This window comes from Vipera ursinii, assembly GCF_947247035.1.
Source record: "Vipera ursinii genome assembly, chromosome: Z".
In the NCBI taxonomy this organism is placed as follows: domain Eukaryota; kingdom Metazoa; phylum Chordata; class Lepidosauria; order Squamata; family Viperidae; genus Vipera; species Vipera ursinii.
Window position 1 is genome coordinate 16,201,298 of NC_139517.1, and position 18,512 is coordinate 16,219,809.

The 18,512-nt window shown below is 41.3% G+C and overlaps 1 protein-coding gene across 1 annotated transcript in view; it reads left to right on the forward strand.

Moving 5' to 3' along the window:
- Window positions 1-18,512, forward strand: part of PRKCG (protein kinase C gamma) — a gene marked incomplete at both ends in the record, with an annotated part of 50,186 nt that overhangs the window by 11,739 nt on the left and 19,935 nt on the right. The window contains 5 exons of the mRNA XM_083376730.1: window positions 3,543-3,574; window positions 10,347-10,429; window positions 11,425-11,536; window positions 15,437-15,568; window positions 18,295-18,451. Coding sequence (XP_083232856.1) covers window positions 3,543-3,574; window positions 10,347-10,429; window positions 11,425-11,536; window positions 15,437-15,568; window positions 18,295-18,451 — 516 coding nt within the window. The remainder of the gene's footprint in view (window positions 1-3,542; window positions 3,575-10,346; window positions 10,430-11,424; window positions 11,537-15,436; window positions 15,569-18,294; window positions 18,452-18,512) is intronic.

An 18,512-nucleotide genomic window follows, 5' to 3' on the forward strand; every position in this document is an offset into this window, starting at 1 on the left:
GGTATAGGGTTTCCTGCCTGAGCAGGGGGTTGGACTAGATGTCCTCCAAGGTCCCTTCCAACTTATTATTATTATTATTACCCTGAAAATTTTAGGAAGATTGGTAACAGGAATGGAAAAGTCAAATGTTTTTTCCACTAATTTTTCCTTCCTTAAGAGAAAATGGGTTTTAAATTTGTCTCCTTCAAAATATTTGTCAAATATGCAGAAATTAGCCTTTTTTAATTGCTCTGTTCCATTTTCTGAAGGTCACCGGACAGAACCTGTGGGGTTTCTGGAGATGGACTGTCTGTCCCCGATCAAGTATTTAGAGACATGTTGATCTGATCTGGAAGTAGTATGTACTTTCCAGCAGAAAGTGATAAGAAATGATATAGTAAGAGCAGTGACTCATTCAGAGACACATGAGCAAACTCCTGTAGCATAAGGGCAGTTTTAGCCAATGGGAAGGCTATAATTATTTAATTGATTTACCTCACGGCATAGCAGTTACGGGTTTAAAACCTTGCTAGTGATGATTTAATAGGGTTCCAAGGAGATGGTACTTATTTTGATTCATAGTATAATCCATTTTATGTCTTCCCAGAAGTAATTCTCATTTAATTCAATGGAACTTTCTTCCAGGAAAATTCATATAGGATTGCACTTTTAATTAAAAGGAGGGCCAGCTACCTTTCTGTCATAGAAATCTTATCCCCCACGTCTGCATCCTTATTTATTTATGCTGTTTTCCCAATCTCAGTCCAGAAAGAGGCTAAGCAATTTATAGGTAATGAAAAACATAATAAAACAACAGGAGCAAACACTAATAAGTTATGGTAATAATATAGCCATGGTTTATAATCCCATTAATGTATTAGCTCATACAGACCACCAGTAGCTCCGTACCTCAATCCCAAAAGCCTCCAAACAAATTGGTTTTTATTAGCTTCTGGAAGGCCTTGAAAAATTAGATTATTCTCAGGAGGCTAGCTACATTTATAGGTTGCTCCTACAGATAAGCTCCTCTCCCACTGCACCTCCTGGTAGGTGTGAATCTTTATGCTGTTGTTCCTTCATAAAAGAATTCTATGCCTTAAATCAGTCTTTGCCAAAGTTGGCCACTTTCAGATGCATGAATGTCAATTCCCAGAATTCCCCACCCAGCATAGCTTTTTCAGGGAGGAGAAGACATGCTGGCCACTGAAGCTGCATTATAAAGAGTGAATCCAGGAATTTACTGGCTAACACAGGGGTAGGCAACCTTGGCTCTTCTATGACTCGTGGACTTCAACTCCAGGAATTCTGGGAATTAAAGTCCACGAGTCATAAAAGAGCCAAGGTTGCCTACCCCGGGCTAACCGATAGCTGGCTGGGGAATTCTGGGAGCTGAAGTCCACACATCTGAAAGTTGCCAACTTTGGAAAACACTGTCTTAAATCATAAAAAGGCAGACTTTTCAGGACAAATTGGAAAGCCGGAATTCCTGGATTCACTCTCTATAATGTGGCCAGCATCTCCCCTCCTCCCTGAGAAAGCCGGTGGGAGGCAGTGCACAGCATTAGCAGCTTAGCTGCTGGGGAGGGAGCTTCCCCAGAGCAAATGAGCTGGGTTAAATCTGCAAGTCAGAGGCTTCCCAATCCTGCTTTAATGTTTGCAGACATATAAGAACTAAACGTTAAGGTGAGGTGATGAACAAAATGGTCTTGTTGAACAATGACAGTGTCACCCCGCTTCTGAAGGTCTCCATCAAGAGATATCAGGATAAGCACTTATATTATACAGAAAACTGTGTCTTTCTTTCAGAGAGTAAGAGGCTGTTTAGAAAATTTATGATGCTCTGGGAAAATGTAGTGTTACATGGGTATATGGTAAGAATTCATACATGTTTATCGCTCTGGTGAACCAGGCAAGGGGGCCATGTTACACACAGGGGAAGAAGCTGGGAGAACTTGCTTTGTGGGCTCAAGACAAACAGCCCATAAGGATGTTGTTCTTGCAGCCTTGCTAAGAATCCAAGACCCTGTCATCTAAATTCTTTCCAAAGTGTTTTAAATATTTTATTATTTCTAAGCTTGAGTTTCACCTCCTCCGATAGCCCAGATGTTGTCCCTCTAAAGGACATACCATTTAGAGATGCACCACAAGGTACTATGTGAGGTTCTTTATGTGTGGTAATTAAATGCTTGCAACCTCATTCTTCTAGCCAATACTGTTTGTCTGGTTTTCTTGGTGGAATTATTTCTGTCATAACCTGTTTGGCTCGCTTATTCCTTCTGTGCATTTCTAAATATAAATCCAAGTGCTGAAATTTAAGATGGGAGAAGCAAGTAAGTACTGTATATTGATAAGTCCATAGAGACAGAGATAGATAGATGGATTTCTCCTTGTGTATTGACATAAGTTTTGCCAATTTATCACCCACCATCTGCCTCTTTTAGGTATTAATTGATCTCACTGGCAAAATATTTTTAAAAACCTGAATTCTAGTTGTCAGAGATGGTGACAGGGAGATGAATTTGACTAGCTGATTTCTTATGTAGCTCGGGATGCTGGAATCTTTGCTGCACGTAGCTTTAAGTTCCAGTTAAACTGATTTATTCCTCATGCCCATACACAACAATCTATTCAATTGACAGCACTAAATTAGTGCTAGATAAGTTAATGGAATTCAAGAGGGGCTGAACTTGGATCACTTGTGGGAACATAATGACTCTAGGCTGATTCTTGTCTTGACTCTTCTCCCAGGCTGTGCATCTCCTTCTTCTGCTGTAGGAAAAGCTATGTTAGATCACACCAAAAATCTATGGATCCAGCATTCAGTTCCCACAGTGGTCAGTGGGTGTGTCTGGGAAATCCACAAGCAGAGTGTGAAGTGAGTGGCTCATCTATCTTCCTGCTGGCGGCCTTCAGCTCCTGTCTTTTAAGAACCATGCCCCATTGACCACGGTGGGATGTCTAGCCAAGCATTCATAGCTGCAACATTAACCACAAAGTATTAAAGCTTTTGCTCAATTGAGGGCATGGAACCCTAGGCAGGTTTTATTACAGGTGAACAAGCATTGTCTTATATGGATAAAAGGTACATAAATCTTGATCTTTTTTCTCAGAGATTTTGGCATTTCTGAAATCCATCTAGCAGTCTTCCCAAATGGTCCTCTTTAGAGGTATTGCACTCCTGCTTGCGCAGGGGGTTGGACTAGAAGACCTCCAAGGTCCCTTCCAACTCTGACATTCTATGTTCTATGATTTTTCTGATCATCCAGTATAGGAAATAGCCGTTGTTGGGAATGCAGGGAGCTAATGTCCAATACTTCTGGAGGGTAAGATTGGAGAAAGATGCCATATATTTTTCAGGCATTCTAACCCCTGAGCATTAATATTTTCTCCAGAGTCTAGCAAACTCTTTTCGATCTTTCTTCTCTTCTACAGCATAGATGTGCATTTGTTAAGGTCACATTTAAGACATTTGCTAGCTCTGTGCTCTGTAAGCAGGCATCCTACGCTTTGTAAAAACTAACCGTTTCTATTCCTTTTTTTTTTTCTTTCTTTCTTTCCTGCAGGGGGATTGGAAAGCAGGGACTTCAGTGCTTAGGTAAGACTTTTCTTTTGACAATGCTCTTGGCATGGTGCTCTTTTTCCCATTAGACCACCACATGGTGTGGAAGCACAATCAGGCTTATGGAGCACAGCAGCGGGGTTATTGGAGGGGAAGGAGAGGATGTGGGCGCTGCAGCCACACCCCTTTCTCCTTGAGTCCCAAAAGCATAGGGGCCCGGAGAGCATTTGGCGTGCTGCTGTTGACAAGGAGGAATGTGCTCCGCACATGCTCAGAGGCTCTCCTGGTCAGCTTGGTTGGCTCACAGCTTGCTCTTGATTAAAAGAGGGTTTGTAAGCACGAATTGTAATTTTTGTAAATGACAGTCTTGCGTCGGGGGTTTGCATCTTAACAGATAATGAATTCCCGGGGGGAAAAGGCTGAATAGGTTCTCTTGTTTGAGTGCAAAAGGCGACCACAAGCTGTGAGAAGGATAAGAGACAATGCTCTGGGTTAATTCTTGGTTTTTGGACTTAGCCACATGCTGGCTGGGGAATTCTGGGAGTTGAAGTTCAGACATCTTACAAATAGCCAAACTTGAGAAACGCTGGTGCATGTATCAAGCTAAGATCTTGTTCAGAGATAGCTGGGACTCAGTAGTGCTAGATTCTGAGGGCAAGTGAGAAGAGCAAAGGGTGTGGGGGCAGGGGCAGGCTGCCTCTAATTTCCCTAATTCCCATTTTAATCAAGCAATTTTTGCACACACAGAGAGTCCCCGATCCAGTTTTATTGTTTCTCTGAACTACATTCCTTTGGGTTATTTTAGGACTGTGAAATGTCTCTTTCATTCTTGTATATTTTATATACACATCTATCTCCTGCACTGCCTTCATGCCTCACTTTACCTTCATTTTTCACTTGTCCTGTTGGCTTGTGGTCCCTATGTATTCATGTACATTTGGTCATGTATTCCTGTTTACATTTTGTTATTTATTTACTGATTTGTATTTCATATTTCTAAACCGGCCATCTCCCTGATAGAGAGATATTTGTTCATTTACTGTTCATTTACTTTTTCACTTTTGCATTTAATTTGTTTCATTTATTTCATTCACTCTTTGTTCATTTACAGGGGCCGTTTTACCCCACCAAGACTAGCAATTAATATACCCTGCCCAATGAATGCCGATAGGAGACAATGGGAGTAATTCTTCAGTGTAGCTAGAGAATTTAATAAAGTTTGATCTTTTGCATATATCAGTTCCTGCCCTTCCAGCAATCTGCCTTTAATATATTTCATGTAATCCCTTTTCCCTCCAAAAGGCCATTGATAGTAGAATAAATTGTTCAGCTGTGATATACAGTTTTTCATGCCTTATTTTCACACTGTGTATAAGGTAACCATCCAGATGCAGTGTGGGTGAATATGTCAATATGTGAATTGGCCTTGCGTGGTGTGTCACTAGCTACCTTGTACCTACATTCCCTTGGCCAATATGTGTGACTACTTCTCCTACTGTACTTCGGTGTGACGCCAACACACTGTTTTCTACTTGGCACCTTTATGTTTTCCTGTTCTCGGCTGCCACTGGCTCTTTGCTACTACAGAAATAAATCTCAACAGTTAGAGGAGCCAGAGGCTGAATAGTCTGGCTATCCAACAGGGAGATGCAGCCCTATAACTAGCTATGTGGTTTAGTTGGGCATAGATTTGGGTACATGCTTGAACATTTGAAACTGGAAAAGTTAGACTCATTTGACTAGTGCTAGAGTAGAAGAAAGGGACGCGGTGGCTCAGTGGGTTAGGACGCTCAGCTTGTCGATCAGAAGGTCGGCAGTTTGGTGGGTCGAATCCCGAGTGCCATGTAACAGAGTGAGCACCTGTTACTTGTCCCAGCTTCTGCCAACCTAGCAGTTCGAAAGCACGTAAAAATGCAAGTAGAAAAATAGGGACCACTACGGTGGGAAGGTAACAGCGTTCTGTGCACCTTTGGTGTCTAGTCATGCCGGCCACATGACAATGGAGCACTGGCTCTTCGGCTTTGAAATGGAGATGAGCACCGGCCCCTAGAGTTGGAAACGACTAGCATGCATGTGCGGGGGAACCTTTACCTTTTACCCTAGAGTAGAAGAATAAGAATAGCATGAGAAGTGAAATTTGATTGGAAGGAAAAGATCCCAGAATAGGGCTAATAACTTTAATAGCTATCGGAAGACAAGCCCCATATGGATAGAGGTGCCAGCCAAACAAGTAATGCTTAGATTCACAAATTGAATTGAGTCGAGCTATAATGTAGTTATTTGGTTTGGTATTAATGCAATGTGAAAAGCTGCTATTGTAGTTTCTAACCTGTGATTTATGTGTTGTATGTGAATCAAATTATGATAGCTTGTTCAACAGTGTAGTTGAACTTGGGTTTAGCACAATGTGTGAACCCAGCAGTGAAATACTTTGATAATACTGTTCCTAGCAAGGTAGCTATTTTTCAAAATTAGGAAATTGCGGATGGTCAATTTCATGTAAACATTAAGCAAACATTATTTCTTGTTCATAAAGCTGGTAAGAACTGTGATACAGTGGGGCCTTAGCGGGTGAGCAGATCTCCTTCACTGAAGGTGTTTAAGGAAAGGCTAAATAGTGCTGTGAGCACAGGTTGTCCTCGACTTACAACAATTCATTTAGTGACCATTTGAAGTTACAATGGCACTAAAAAAACTGATTTATGACTGTTTTTCACACTTACAACCGTTGCAGCATCTCCATGGTCACGTGATAAAAATTCAGATGCATGGCAATTGACTCATTTATGATGGTTGCGGTGTCTCAGGGTTATATGGTCCCTTTTGACAAGCCACGTTAATGGAGAGGCCAGATTCATTTAACAGCTGTGTTACTAACTTAACAACTGCAGTGATTCACTTAACAACTATGGCAAGAAAGGTCATAAAATGGGGCAAAATTCATTTAACAGTACTTTCGCTTAGCAATTGAAATCTTGTGCTCAGTTGTGGTCATAAGTTGAGGACTACCTGTATAGGATTCTTCAATTGAGCCGGACTAGATGACCTCAAAGCCCCGATTTTATGATAGTATGTTATTTTATGTACACCATTTCCCAAGTAGAAAATGCATAACGTATGAAAGGGTCCTAATTTTTAGAATCCCTACAGATTAAAGTGAATCAAATGTAGTTTCTACCAACACGTTGTATTTTTCTTTTACAGTAATCTACATGCAATTTTTCCCCTAATTCCTTGTGGAGGACCAGAGGAAGAGAGTCCCTTTCATTATTATCTTTTCAGAGATTTTCCTGCTGAGCTGTTTTTCTTCCCACACTGGGGGTTGGGATAGAAACCTATATATTTTCTCCCATAGCAGACAGGGCGAAGCTATTTAAGAAGTATCTCCCTGCACTGGTTTCTCATGAAAAATTATAGCTTCCCATCTGCATTTCATGAAAGGAAGGCGGGGGGAATGAGGGATGAGTTGGGAATTACAGGCACCTCGGAGACACGCAGCTAAGGTTTCTTGGTAGCTAAGGCAGAAATCCACTGAAATTGGTTTTATTATATATTTTGACTGGGAACGGTGAGAATGTTAAAGGAAGGTTCCCTCTTCGTCCACAGATGTTGCAATTGATTTGTGAAATACTGTATGCTGACCCCTCTGCTCTCAACATTGCTAACATCTCCACTTTTCTATATCTAAGGTATACAAAGCAGCTCTGTTTTGTACGTTCAGCATCTTGCATGCAAACCAGTGCAAAAAATCCTCACAAATATTTTTGTATGCTGTCTGTCTCACTATATGTCTCCGGGCGAGGGGCGTGCTTATTTTCTCAGGCATGGCATCTTCTGCCTATTTCCTTCTTTGCCCATTGCCCTCATGGTGAACATTTTCACTGAGATTTTGTCTTCTGCAGTTCCACCTGAGGATTTAGAAAATCTCCACCCGTCAAAACCACATATCTTACTAATGGAGATATTAATGGTCATCTGGCTCTTGGCATGTTCCTCAGGTTTGGTTCCCCTCCCTCTCAAAAGGCACTGACTGGGTTGTGTGTGCACCATCTCCTTCTTTCCCTGCCCTGAACTGGGATGACGTTCTAGAAATCACTTCCTAAATCTGACTGTTGCTAAGAAACCACCCTAGGGCTGTCAGGGAGATCGCTAGGCGACACCCTCTCCTCACTTGCCAATTACATCACACCTGCCAATCAACTGTGCCCCCCCCTCTCATTCCAAATGTGCTTGGCTCAACCCTGCCATCAGCAACTTGAGCACCCAAACGCTTTCCCGCCCCCATTTTGTCTTCCAACTTCCTGGGGAAGATCCACCGTAGATCCTCCCTCCCAGCTCTTCTAGACCACCACATTCCCTCCCTCCCACATGACTTGCATATTATGCTTACCTTACATAGGCTGGAGATAGGGGATTCACATATAGAGGGGCTTCGGGCAAGGATCTCTGTTACTATGGCAACCCAGGGATGTTTATAGAAACGGCTCAGCCAAAGATAGGGATCGGGGGATAAAGGGGATAGCTGGTGAGGGGATCCTGATGCTGGCTTGCTTCTGAGGTATTCTCCATAGCTTCATACACATGAAAGAGCCGTGAGGGTCAAACTTTACTTGCTCTTTAGAAACCCTCAGCCTTACAATAATGAGACATTACCTGCTCATGGTCCTGAGTCAAGTCTCTGATGAGTTGGTTTAGCTATAAAATGCACTTGTTTGGTGTGTGTGTGTGTGTGTGTGTGTGTGTGTAAGTTAGCGAGAACAACAGAGGAACACTGATATGGTGAATTATATAATTTACTACAATTATATCAATAAAGGAGAACATTTGTAGCTCAGGGTTGAAATGTGTGTGTGGGGGGGTCCCTTGGTGTTTCTGAGCTTGGTTGTTTTCTTGCAGACGTTCCATTACCCAAACATCATCTTCAGTTACATCATCAGTACTAATCATCTATTGCTAATCACATCATCACTAGCATTGATGATATTACTGAGTTTGGGTAATGTAACATCTGCAAGAAAACAACCAAGCTCAGAAAGCACCAAGGACCCCTCCTTACAGTTATATGTTCACACTGCAGAGCAACTCTTGGGCAGCTTACAATTAAAATCATGAATATAAAAATATTAAAAATAAGTCACCTCAGCTCAAAGAGATGGACCGGTTGTAAAGTTGGAGTGAGAGGTCCATAGCTAAAGATTCCTGCTGTTTTTCAGTTAAAGCTTTTAATCTGCAGCTGCTTTGCTTCATTTCTGGAACTTTTAGACCAGGTCTGGAGCAAATTGTCTTTTTTGTAACTTGTAGTCCTCCCCACCTTTTTTTCTTTTAATATACCACACAAAATCTGTTAAGGAGGGAGGTTTAGGTAACTGCAAAGTGTCTTGATTAGACAGCGAGGAACTCTCCATCTGGAACCACCCTTTTGCAAACATCTTCTCTCCTCCTGCTTCCAGTTTGGTCCAATCTCTTCCCCCGCTGAGCTGGATACTCAGAGATTGTCCCTGCTTGTTGCCATAGAGACCCTCTTCCAAATCTCAGGCCTAAAGCTGCAGAAAGAAGAGGTGGGGAGGGGGGGATTGTAGGTGAGAAGAAAGTCACTCTCGCCCCACACCTGCCCTCCTGGATTAGCATCTTGGCTTTCTCTCAACAAGTTCCAGTGGCTTGCATTAAAGCAGGAGACTCGATCAATACTGTAAAATATTTGCTGACTTTGCAGACAAAGAACTGCAGGTGTCATTTTAAAATGTCATGTCTTGCATGTTGGCTCAGAATTCATGCTTTCTGAGCAATTTGGTATGTTTTTCAGAATGTCTTTAGGCCAAAAGAGTGCCTCAGATGCAGCCTTGTATTCTTACACACACACACACACACACACACACACACACACAAACCATAGACCAATCTATCTCGTGAATATAGTACAGTAAACTACAATTGGGACCAGAATTTCCATTGCCAAACAAGGTGGTTACTAAGTGAATCTTGTTTGATTTTGCAATCTTTTTTTTTGGTTGTTAAATGAATCACTGCAGCTGTTAAGTGAATCTGGCTTTCCTCACTGACTTGGCTTGTCAGACGCTGGTTGTGAAGGTCGCAAATGGTGATCGCATGACCCTGGGATGCTGCAATTGTCATAAATACAAGCTGGTTGCCAAGAGTCTGTTCATGTGATTATGTGACTGTGGGGATGCTGCAATGGTTATAAGTGTGAGGACTGGTCGTAAATTACTTTTTTCAATGCTGTTTGAACTTTGAAGGATCACTAAATGAATGGTTGTAAGTCAAGGACTATGAATTATGCCTCAATTTTTTTTTATGTCTGGCACTTCATTGCTTAGGTTTTGAAAGTATTGTCCCCCGTTTCCCCCCCTCCCCTTTACTGTTTCAGTAAAAAGAGTGAAAAAAGAACATGTAACATGGAAAGAGCATATATTATGGACAACAAGATTATAAGGTGAAGAGAGCAGGGCGTATTTTTATTGCAAATATTTACAGTTCTATCATTTCAGTTTTGTATAGCGGAAGAGATTGGAGACCCAATGCCTTCAAAGCAGATAGTAATGAATTAAGATAACACAATTTCACATGTTCCTTTTCTCTATTGTCAGTTTTTGTAATCTTACCTTAGCATTCTTCTAACAAACAGTGTTTTTAACTCTTAAATTCTTAACAATATACGGTATTTTTTCTGGACTTCCATGTTCTTTCCCATTGTTCCTTTCTTTCACCGATTCCTTTGCCGAATTGCTTTTTCCCCACATCACACCTATATTTTTCATTAAACTTTTTCCTGCTGTGTCCCCTTTCTCAGTGTGCAGCTTTGTCGTACACAGAAGATGTCATGAATTTGTCACTTTTGAATGTCCAGGAGCTGGGAAAGGGCCCCAGACCGATGTAAGTCTCTTTTTCATTACAGAATTCTGTGTCTTTTGAGAGATAAGTGAGATTGTGGTGAGAAAAAATATATATATTTTGGGGACAGTTGGAAACTTGGACAGTGGGCCTGTTCCCTCCATTCCAGGTGAACGTCCTGGTTTCCTTGCTATTTATACTGCTGACAGAGGGAATGGATACTTTCAGCAGCTGGCACGGTCCTATTTCTGCTGTCCTTGGCCTGAAATATTAAGGAATAAACTAGAAAAGATGGAAAGATTTGCCTCTTCTCTTTCAGAAGCACAAAATTTGCCAACTTTTTTTTTCTTGCATAAAATTTGGGGGTATATTCAGCCGTTCTGGATGCAAAAGCAGATTTATGCCATACAGATGCAAACATATTTCCTTGTGTACACCATTTGTTCTGCTGTGGAGAAAATACACGAGCATGCACACACACACACACACACACACACACACACACACACACACACACACACAGAGAGAGAGAGAGAGAGAGAGAGAGAGAGAGAGAGAGAGAGGGAGGGAGGCTGGATAGTGTAATTGTTAGAGCGCAGCCTTTGAAGCTGTCTGCCACGAACCATTTCGTGATCTTTTCTGTATTCATATTATTGTTAGATTGTTTTTATCCTGCTTTTATTACTTTTTTCTAAGTAATTCAAGACAGCGAACATATCTAATACTTCCTCCTCCTGCTTTGTCCACAACAACCCTGTGAGGTGGGCTGGGCTGAGAGAGAAGGACTGGCCAAAAGTCCACCAGCTGGCTTTCATGGCTAAGGCAGACCTAGAACTAACTGTATCCTGGTTTGTAGGCCAACATGTTAACCACTATACCAAATTGGCTTTTTCTATATGGTGAGAAAAGGGAATATAGGCTTTTTAGAGATGATGGTGGGAATTCAGATAAACAAAAGTGTTGTTTTCTGGCTGTCACACAATAATGGATGTGTGCCTTCACTAATTACATGTGTTTATACATTTTCTCTTTTGCAGGATCCCCGGAATAAGCATAAATTCAAAATCCATAGCTACAGCAGTCCCACTTTTTGTGATCATTGTGGCTCGCTCCTGTACGGACTAGTGCACCAGGGGATGAAATGCACCTGTGAGTAAGCATTAATTGTTCTCTAGAGTCGTGTGAATTGTTATAAGAAAAAGAATTAAAATGCTGTTACCTAAATAGTAGAAATGATTGTCACAAAAAGCTTCTTTCAACTAAGGGCTGCTGTGGCATGGAAAAAGTCCTCAATTCTAACATTATATCCCACCTTAAAACACAAGGCAGGCAGATAAATCATATTTTTATTATTAATAGTATGGTTGGTTGCACATTCAGTCAAATGGTTAGATTGGATTTTGTATTTTTATTCCTCTATCGAGTCCTTCCCATGGACCTAAGATAGGCAAATATTGTTCAATGGTGTTAAAGTTATTGTCACAGGTTCCAGGTAAAGCTGCCTAAGAACTGCTCCAGATCTTTTGAGATTGCACCCAAGGTGCCTATGACTATGGCCACTGTCTTTGCTTTCTTTTGCCACAGTTGTCTATTTATGTTTGCAGGTCTTTGTATTTTGTGATCCCCCACCCCATTTCTTTCTCTTCTCTTATGTTGTCTCCATTGCTACTGCAATATCTACTATCCAAACTTTTTTCTTTTTTATTGACAGTTGTTAAGTCTGGCTTGTTATGCGGCATATGATAGTCTGTTTGAATTTTAAATTCCCAGGGCACCTTAGCTTCTCCATTTACTATTACATTTGTTTTATTTTGTGGCCCCACCAATTCTTGCTTGCAGGCAAATGGTATTTTTTGCAGATATTCCAATGCACCACTGTTGCTACTTGGTCAGGCTGTTGTTGCTAGTCAATCTGTGCGATCTTCTTGCAACAGCGAACCAGGTAATTCACTGTTTCTTCAGCTTCCTTGAAGAGGTGGCACTTGCTATCTGTTGCTGTCTTCTCAACAATGGCTTTGTTCTTAAGGCTTGGTTTTGGGTAGCCACAGGGCTTTTTTTCTCATAGAACGTTCAGAACGGAGTTCCGGCACCTTTTTTGGATGGAACCTTGTAAGGTAGGCAAGGCGGGTTATATGACATGTGTGAGTTCCGGCACCTTTTTCTTTTACAAAAAAAGCACTGTGTAGCCATAAGTAGCCACTGTGTTTCTTTCTTTCTTTTTGTTTTTATTGATCATCAAGACTTGTTATCTGCTTTGCCTACTATTATTTTTTAATGTACTAGCCATGTAAGCCTTTGCTGTGCCATGCCTCTTTTCTATTCTTCTATATTTCTTATAGGTCAATTTGATCTGTCTGGTATTTAGTAAGCCTTTGTGGTATACTAGCTTTTTCACTGTCCTTCAGATATTCTTCCAATATTAGTAGTAGTTTGTGTGTGTATTTGCATAACAACATACACAGTATAATTTAAAGGTGAGAGTCTGCATTCGTCTAAAATACTCTACATCGCATGTGCTAAAAAAACTGGTTGCTTTCAATAATCAAGTTTAGTTCAAGTTTAGTTCAGTGGCTACTTTATTTTTTTTTTAAAAAAAGTTAATTCCAACCCTTATTCTTTCATTCTTCTACACTTGATACACACTTTAAAAAGTGATAAAGAAGTATCGTTTTCTTCCTACTGTTCCCTTTGGGGCAGCAAAATGAGTTTGTAAAATAGAATATTGCACTACAGATAGGCAAGAGATACAACTTTGGTGCGCTGCCTCACAGGAGAAAGATTCTAGTTCTTCTCACATATTGAGTCTATCTGCTTATTGGAAACTTTTTTTTTACATGAACAGAGCTTCTCAGGTTTACTGGAAATATTAAAATGTGACCCTCCATCTACGACTTTAATAGTAGCAGTCTGTTGCAAATCTTACTATCGTAGGTTTTTGAAAGTATAGATGAAGATTAAGCGACTTTAAAATTGTAAGCCTTGTTGGAGTTCAGTGATAGCCAAATAACCATTAGTTGGGCAGATGACAATATATCTGGCGTACGCAGAAAATCAGATGCAATTTTGCAACTTCATTAGAACAAGGCAGCTCTATCAATTCTGGGTGTATAGAAGTAGATTCCTCTGAAATTTACACCCCCGGGGATGTAGAAAAATGAAAATACATACAAAAAGAGATTTTCTGTAACCCACTGCAGTCAGTATCTATAACTGAGAAGTCACTGCATCAAATATGGGTACCTGAATGTAAGTATGTTAAGGGCCAATAATTAGTTTCTTTAATGGAAGATGTGGCCAATATTATGGTTTTGCTTTCTCCCAAAGATTCAGAGTGGATCTCTGCAATCAGTTATAGAACAGATGGTGAACAGCCTTCAGCTAATTTGATGAATCTGACCTATGCTTTTTCTGAGATAGGCTTGCAAACACAGCCAAATGGCTTCTCCATTTCAAGCGTAATATCAGAAAGATGTTTGCATGTAGCAAAGAAGACTGTTATCTCATTAGAAGCATCTTAGTTAATAAATGATACAGACTTGCAGTGATTAATCTTTTTGTAAAAAACAAAGTATATGTCGCTTGTTACATTATGCAGCCATAAACTGCAAGATGGCACTCTCCTAAACGAGACTCCCTCTTCTATAAATGAATAAAAAAGAAATCTCTCTTTTTTAAAGATACCCCTTTCATATAGGACATTTGTAACTTCCTGTAGTAAAATATTTAACTTAACAGAAAAAAATGTGATTTCACTAATTGAAGGCATATCTTAAAATTAGAAATAGGGATGTGCATGAAGCAGAAATCTGTTTTCATTTGAACTTGGAACAAACAGACCCAGATCCTACTGAATGTTTTGTTCTGATGTGTCAACCTTTTGAAATAGGCAGGGCCAAGAAACACAGAAATTCCAATAATGCTGCTTTATTGTAGTAGAATATATTAACAGAGACGTGGTGGCTCAGTGGGTTAGGACGCTGAGCTTGGTGGGTTAGGACGCTGAGCTTGTTGATCAAATGGTCAGCAGTTTGGCGGGTCGAATCCCGAGTGCCGCGTAACAGAGTGAGCGCCTGTTACTCATCCCAGCTTCTGCCAACCTAGCAGTTTGAAAGCACGTAAAAAATGCAAGTAGAAAAATAGGGACCACTACAGTGGGAAGGTAACAGCGTTCCGTGCACCTTTGGTGTCTAGTCATGCCGGCCACATGACCACGGAGACGTCCTCGGACAAGCGCTGGCTCTTCGGCTTTGAAACAGAGATGAGCACCGCCCCCTAGAGTTGGAAACGACCAGCACGCATGTGCAGGGGGGGGAACCTTTACCTTTACCTTATATTAACAGAATCTTGAAATCCTATCCTAGTGTTTCTCAAACTCAGCAATTCTAAGATGGGTGGACTTCGTCTTCCAGGATTCCCCAGCCAGTACGGCTAGAGAATTCTGGGTGTTGAAGCCCACCCATCTAAAAGTCTCTAGGGTTGAAAAATACTAAACACTGCCCTATTCAAGTTTCTCTCTATCCTTTATTATACTAATAAAATTAAAGTAGGGTTGTTTCTTAGTTTCTTTCTTACGCTTTCTTCAAACTCTGGACAATGTAAATGCTTCTCCAAGCGTCTCCTGGACAGTTGTATTTTACCAAGTTAATACAATTCCTTTATACAATCTTGGAACAAACTCTTAGAACACACACATTTTACATCAAGCTTACAACATTCAGAAGATTGAATTGATGGGATGTGAGGTTGCATCCTGTGACCAGAACTCTAGGAATTCTGAAATATTGTTGAATTTTTGAAACAGGTAAATTTTGTTCTGATTGCTGTTTTGTTCTGACCTCAGAAGGCAAATGCAAAGCTCAGAAGACTCAAACTAACCATATTTAAGTTCAAAGGTTTTGAAAATGAAAATAACCAAGATTTATTTATTTAATATTTAGAAAAATCTTTCAGTGTCAGCAATAAATTGAACTTGTGTCAGAGTAGGGAAATCTATTCTCTTTATTCCCATTTGCTTTCAGCTGATTTGCCAACCTTTGCTGCCCCCTGCAGGCTGTGAGATGAATGTGCACAAACGCTGTGTCCATTGTGTTCCCAGTTTGTGTGGCGTTGACCATACAGAGCGCCGTGGACGCCTCCAACTTCACATTGAGACATTTGGCAGCGATGAGATCCGGGTGACTGGTAAGGAAATGGTGTCATTGAGGTGTAATAGAATTGGACACATGAGTTTACTCACTTATTAATATCTTATTAGACGCGGTGGCTCAGTGGGTTAGGACGCTGAGCTTGTCGATCAGAAGATCGGCAGTTTGGCAGGTCAAATCCCGAGTGCCGCGTAGCAGCATGAGCGCCTGTTACCCGTCCCAGCTTCTGCCAACCTAGCAGTTCGAAAGCACGTAAAAATGCAAGTAGAAAAATAGGGACCACTCCGGTGGGAAGGTAACAGCGTTCCGTGCACCTTTGGCGTCTAGTCATGCCGGCCACATGACCACGGAGACGTCCTCGGACAAGCACTGGCTCTTCGGCTTTGAAACGGAGATGAGCACCGGCCCCTAGAGTTGGAAACGACTAGCACGCATGTGCGGGGGAACCTTTACCTTTACCTTTTATTAGATGTCCTGTTCTCTACATTTCAGTGTTGAAGCTTATATTGGTGGCATCATCAGGAACTAAGCCTTTTATGGGGTTAGTCTTCCAAAAAGAATGTACTTTGCTCTTCTGTCTTTTATATGGTGGGTTACATTGATTCAGTTTACCCAGATTTTTGATGAGCTCAAAGAATTCTGACATTCCTTTAACGCTGCTATTAATTGCCTCTTATAATTAAAAGTCACATAGAAAGTGATAGGATACGAGGACCTGAAACTTTATAAAAAGAAAGCAAGCTGAAGAAACTGGGACTCCTATTTTGTTTATGAATCAAAACCTCTTCACTCTTCACTTAAGGCAGGGGTAGGCAACCTCGGCTCTTTTATGACTCATGGACTTAACTCCCAGAATTCCTGAGCCAGCTGTGCTGGCTCAGGAATTCTGGGAGTTGAAGTCCATGAGAGCCGAGGTTGCCTACCCCTGACTTAAGGAATTAGGAGCTTTTGAAAACAGGTAGAAATAAGAAAGCCCTCAGGGTCAAGCTAGCTTAGAAAAGATGGGAGAAGGCACGGAAGTGAGAATGCAGTACTGTTCGCCTAACATCATTTCTCTTTTTCAAGTAACAACCGTTTGCAAATTTGGCAGTCCTCAGGAAAACTTCAGGATTTTGCTAAGTATCCAAGGCAAACAAACATTGTTTCTGGGCAATAAGTTTCCATTATTTCCCCATCTTTGGATATGCAGAGATAGCTTCTGAACTTGCAGTTTCTACATAGGTTATTAATTCTTTCTTTGTCTCAAGATCACTTAGTTTATTAATATTCCATGCTTGTGACTATAACACCTCAAAGAAACTTGATTGATATTTTGAAAAGTCTACTTGGGAGTAACATAGATTTTGGGGGGGTTGATGAAATTGATTGGGTAGACAGAAGTATTTTCAGGAAGGAGCCCTAAACATTTCAAATTTATTTATTTTATTTCTTTATTCCACTTCTGTAGCTGCCCAATCCAATCATGTGATCAACTACCTTCGACTAAGTATTGTACTTAAAAACTGGTCTTGATTCTTTAATGCCACAAATTAAAAGGCCTCATTTTAAAGCATTGATGAATAATATGCCTTCAGCCAGCGCAAGCTTTAGTCCACGAGCAGACTAACTAATCCTTCTTTCAAACATTTCTGTGATAAAAATTTCAGAATATAGGGAACAAAATGAGCTGTAGCAGACATCCACAAATCTGCCTTTTCCCTCCACTTGTTTCAGAGAGGCCTTCAGTGAATTGTATAAATGCAAGCATGTTTGCTCCCTTTTGCATTTTTAAAACATCTAGTTGGTTCTTTCGCAGTTCATTTAGGATCCAAGATTCAGCTTTTTTATTTGGTTCTGCTGTTCGATGTAAAATCCCCGTGCACCTTCTTGTGCGTATTTGCATACTCATTTCTGCAGTTCCTTCTCTCTCTCTCTCTCTCTCTCTCTCTCTCTCTCTCTCTCTCTCTCTCTCTCTCTCTCTCTCTCTCTCTCTCTCTCTCTCTCTCTCTCCCTCTCTCTCTCTCTCTCTCTCTCTCTCTCTCTCTCTCTTTAGTTTAGTTAACGCTGGGCTGAAGCTGGACCGGGAAGTTGCAAAAAAACCCTTCTCATTCGAAGAGGGATTAACTTATTGTCATGAAAAATAGATGAAAACAATGAATAATAAAAAAATATATTAAAGAGTAATGAAAAACAGAGGCAGCCCAGGTGATGGGACTGGAGGTTGGAAGGCTCTTCGAAAGAGAAGAGGACTGTAGCACCGACAAGAAGACAGCCGCGGTTTTGATGGGCCGGGGTGAAGAATAGGCCTGATTGGGGTGGTGAAGGCTGGGCACCACCTGGTTTCTATTCCTAGCCCCAAAGCTTGACATTCCCCTCCTCTGCTTTTCACACCTTCCCCTGCACACTTTATCACTGTCTTTCTCCCGCATTCTGGAACACCAGCACGTAGGTGGTGACGAGAAAGCCACTGCTGCATTCTCCTTGACAGAAGGGGATTTCCTCACCCACCCTACCATCCCCTTCACCCCCATGCGCGCACGCACGCATGCACACACACTCACACACGCAAGTTTGCTGCTGCAGCAGTTTCCCCTTAGCCCACAGCAGGTGGCCCAGGACAGATGCCAGAAGTTCCTCCTCCCTCAGCCCACCAGCAAACACAGGAGGTCTGCCTTCCTGCCCACTCACCCTTCCCTCTGGTACAAGGAGGCAGTTGGAAGCTAATAATCTTTTTTAGAAGCCGATTATCACCGTTTCTATTTCCCTCCCTCCTTTCCCTACCAGTTGGAGAAGCGCTGAACTTGATCCCGATGGATCCCAACGGTCTCTCTGATCCTTACGTGAAACTCAAGCTGATTCCTGATCCAAAGAATCTCACAAAGCAAAAGACCAGAACCGTCAGGTCCACTCTTAATCCTATCTGGAATGAAACCTTTGTTTTGTAAGTACAGGCGGGAGAGGCCTCGGGCCTTATTTATCCATCTTAGAAATTGTGGGAGGAG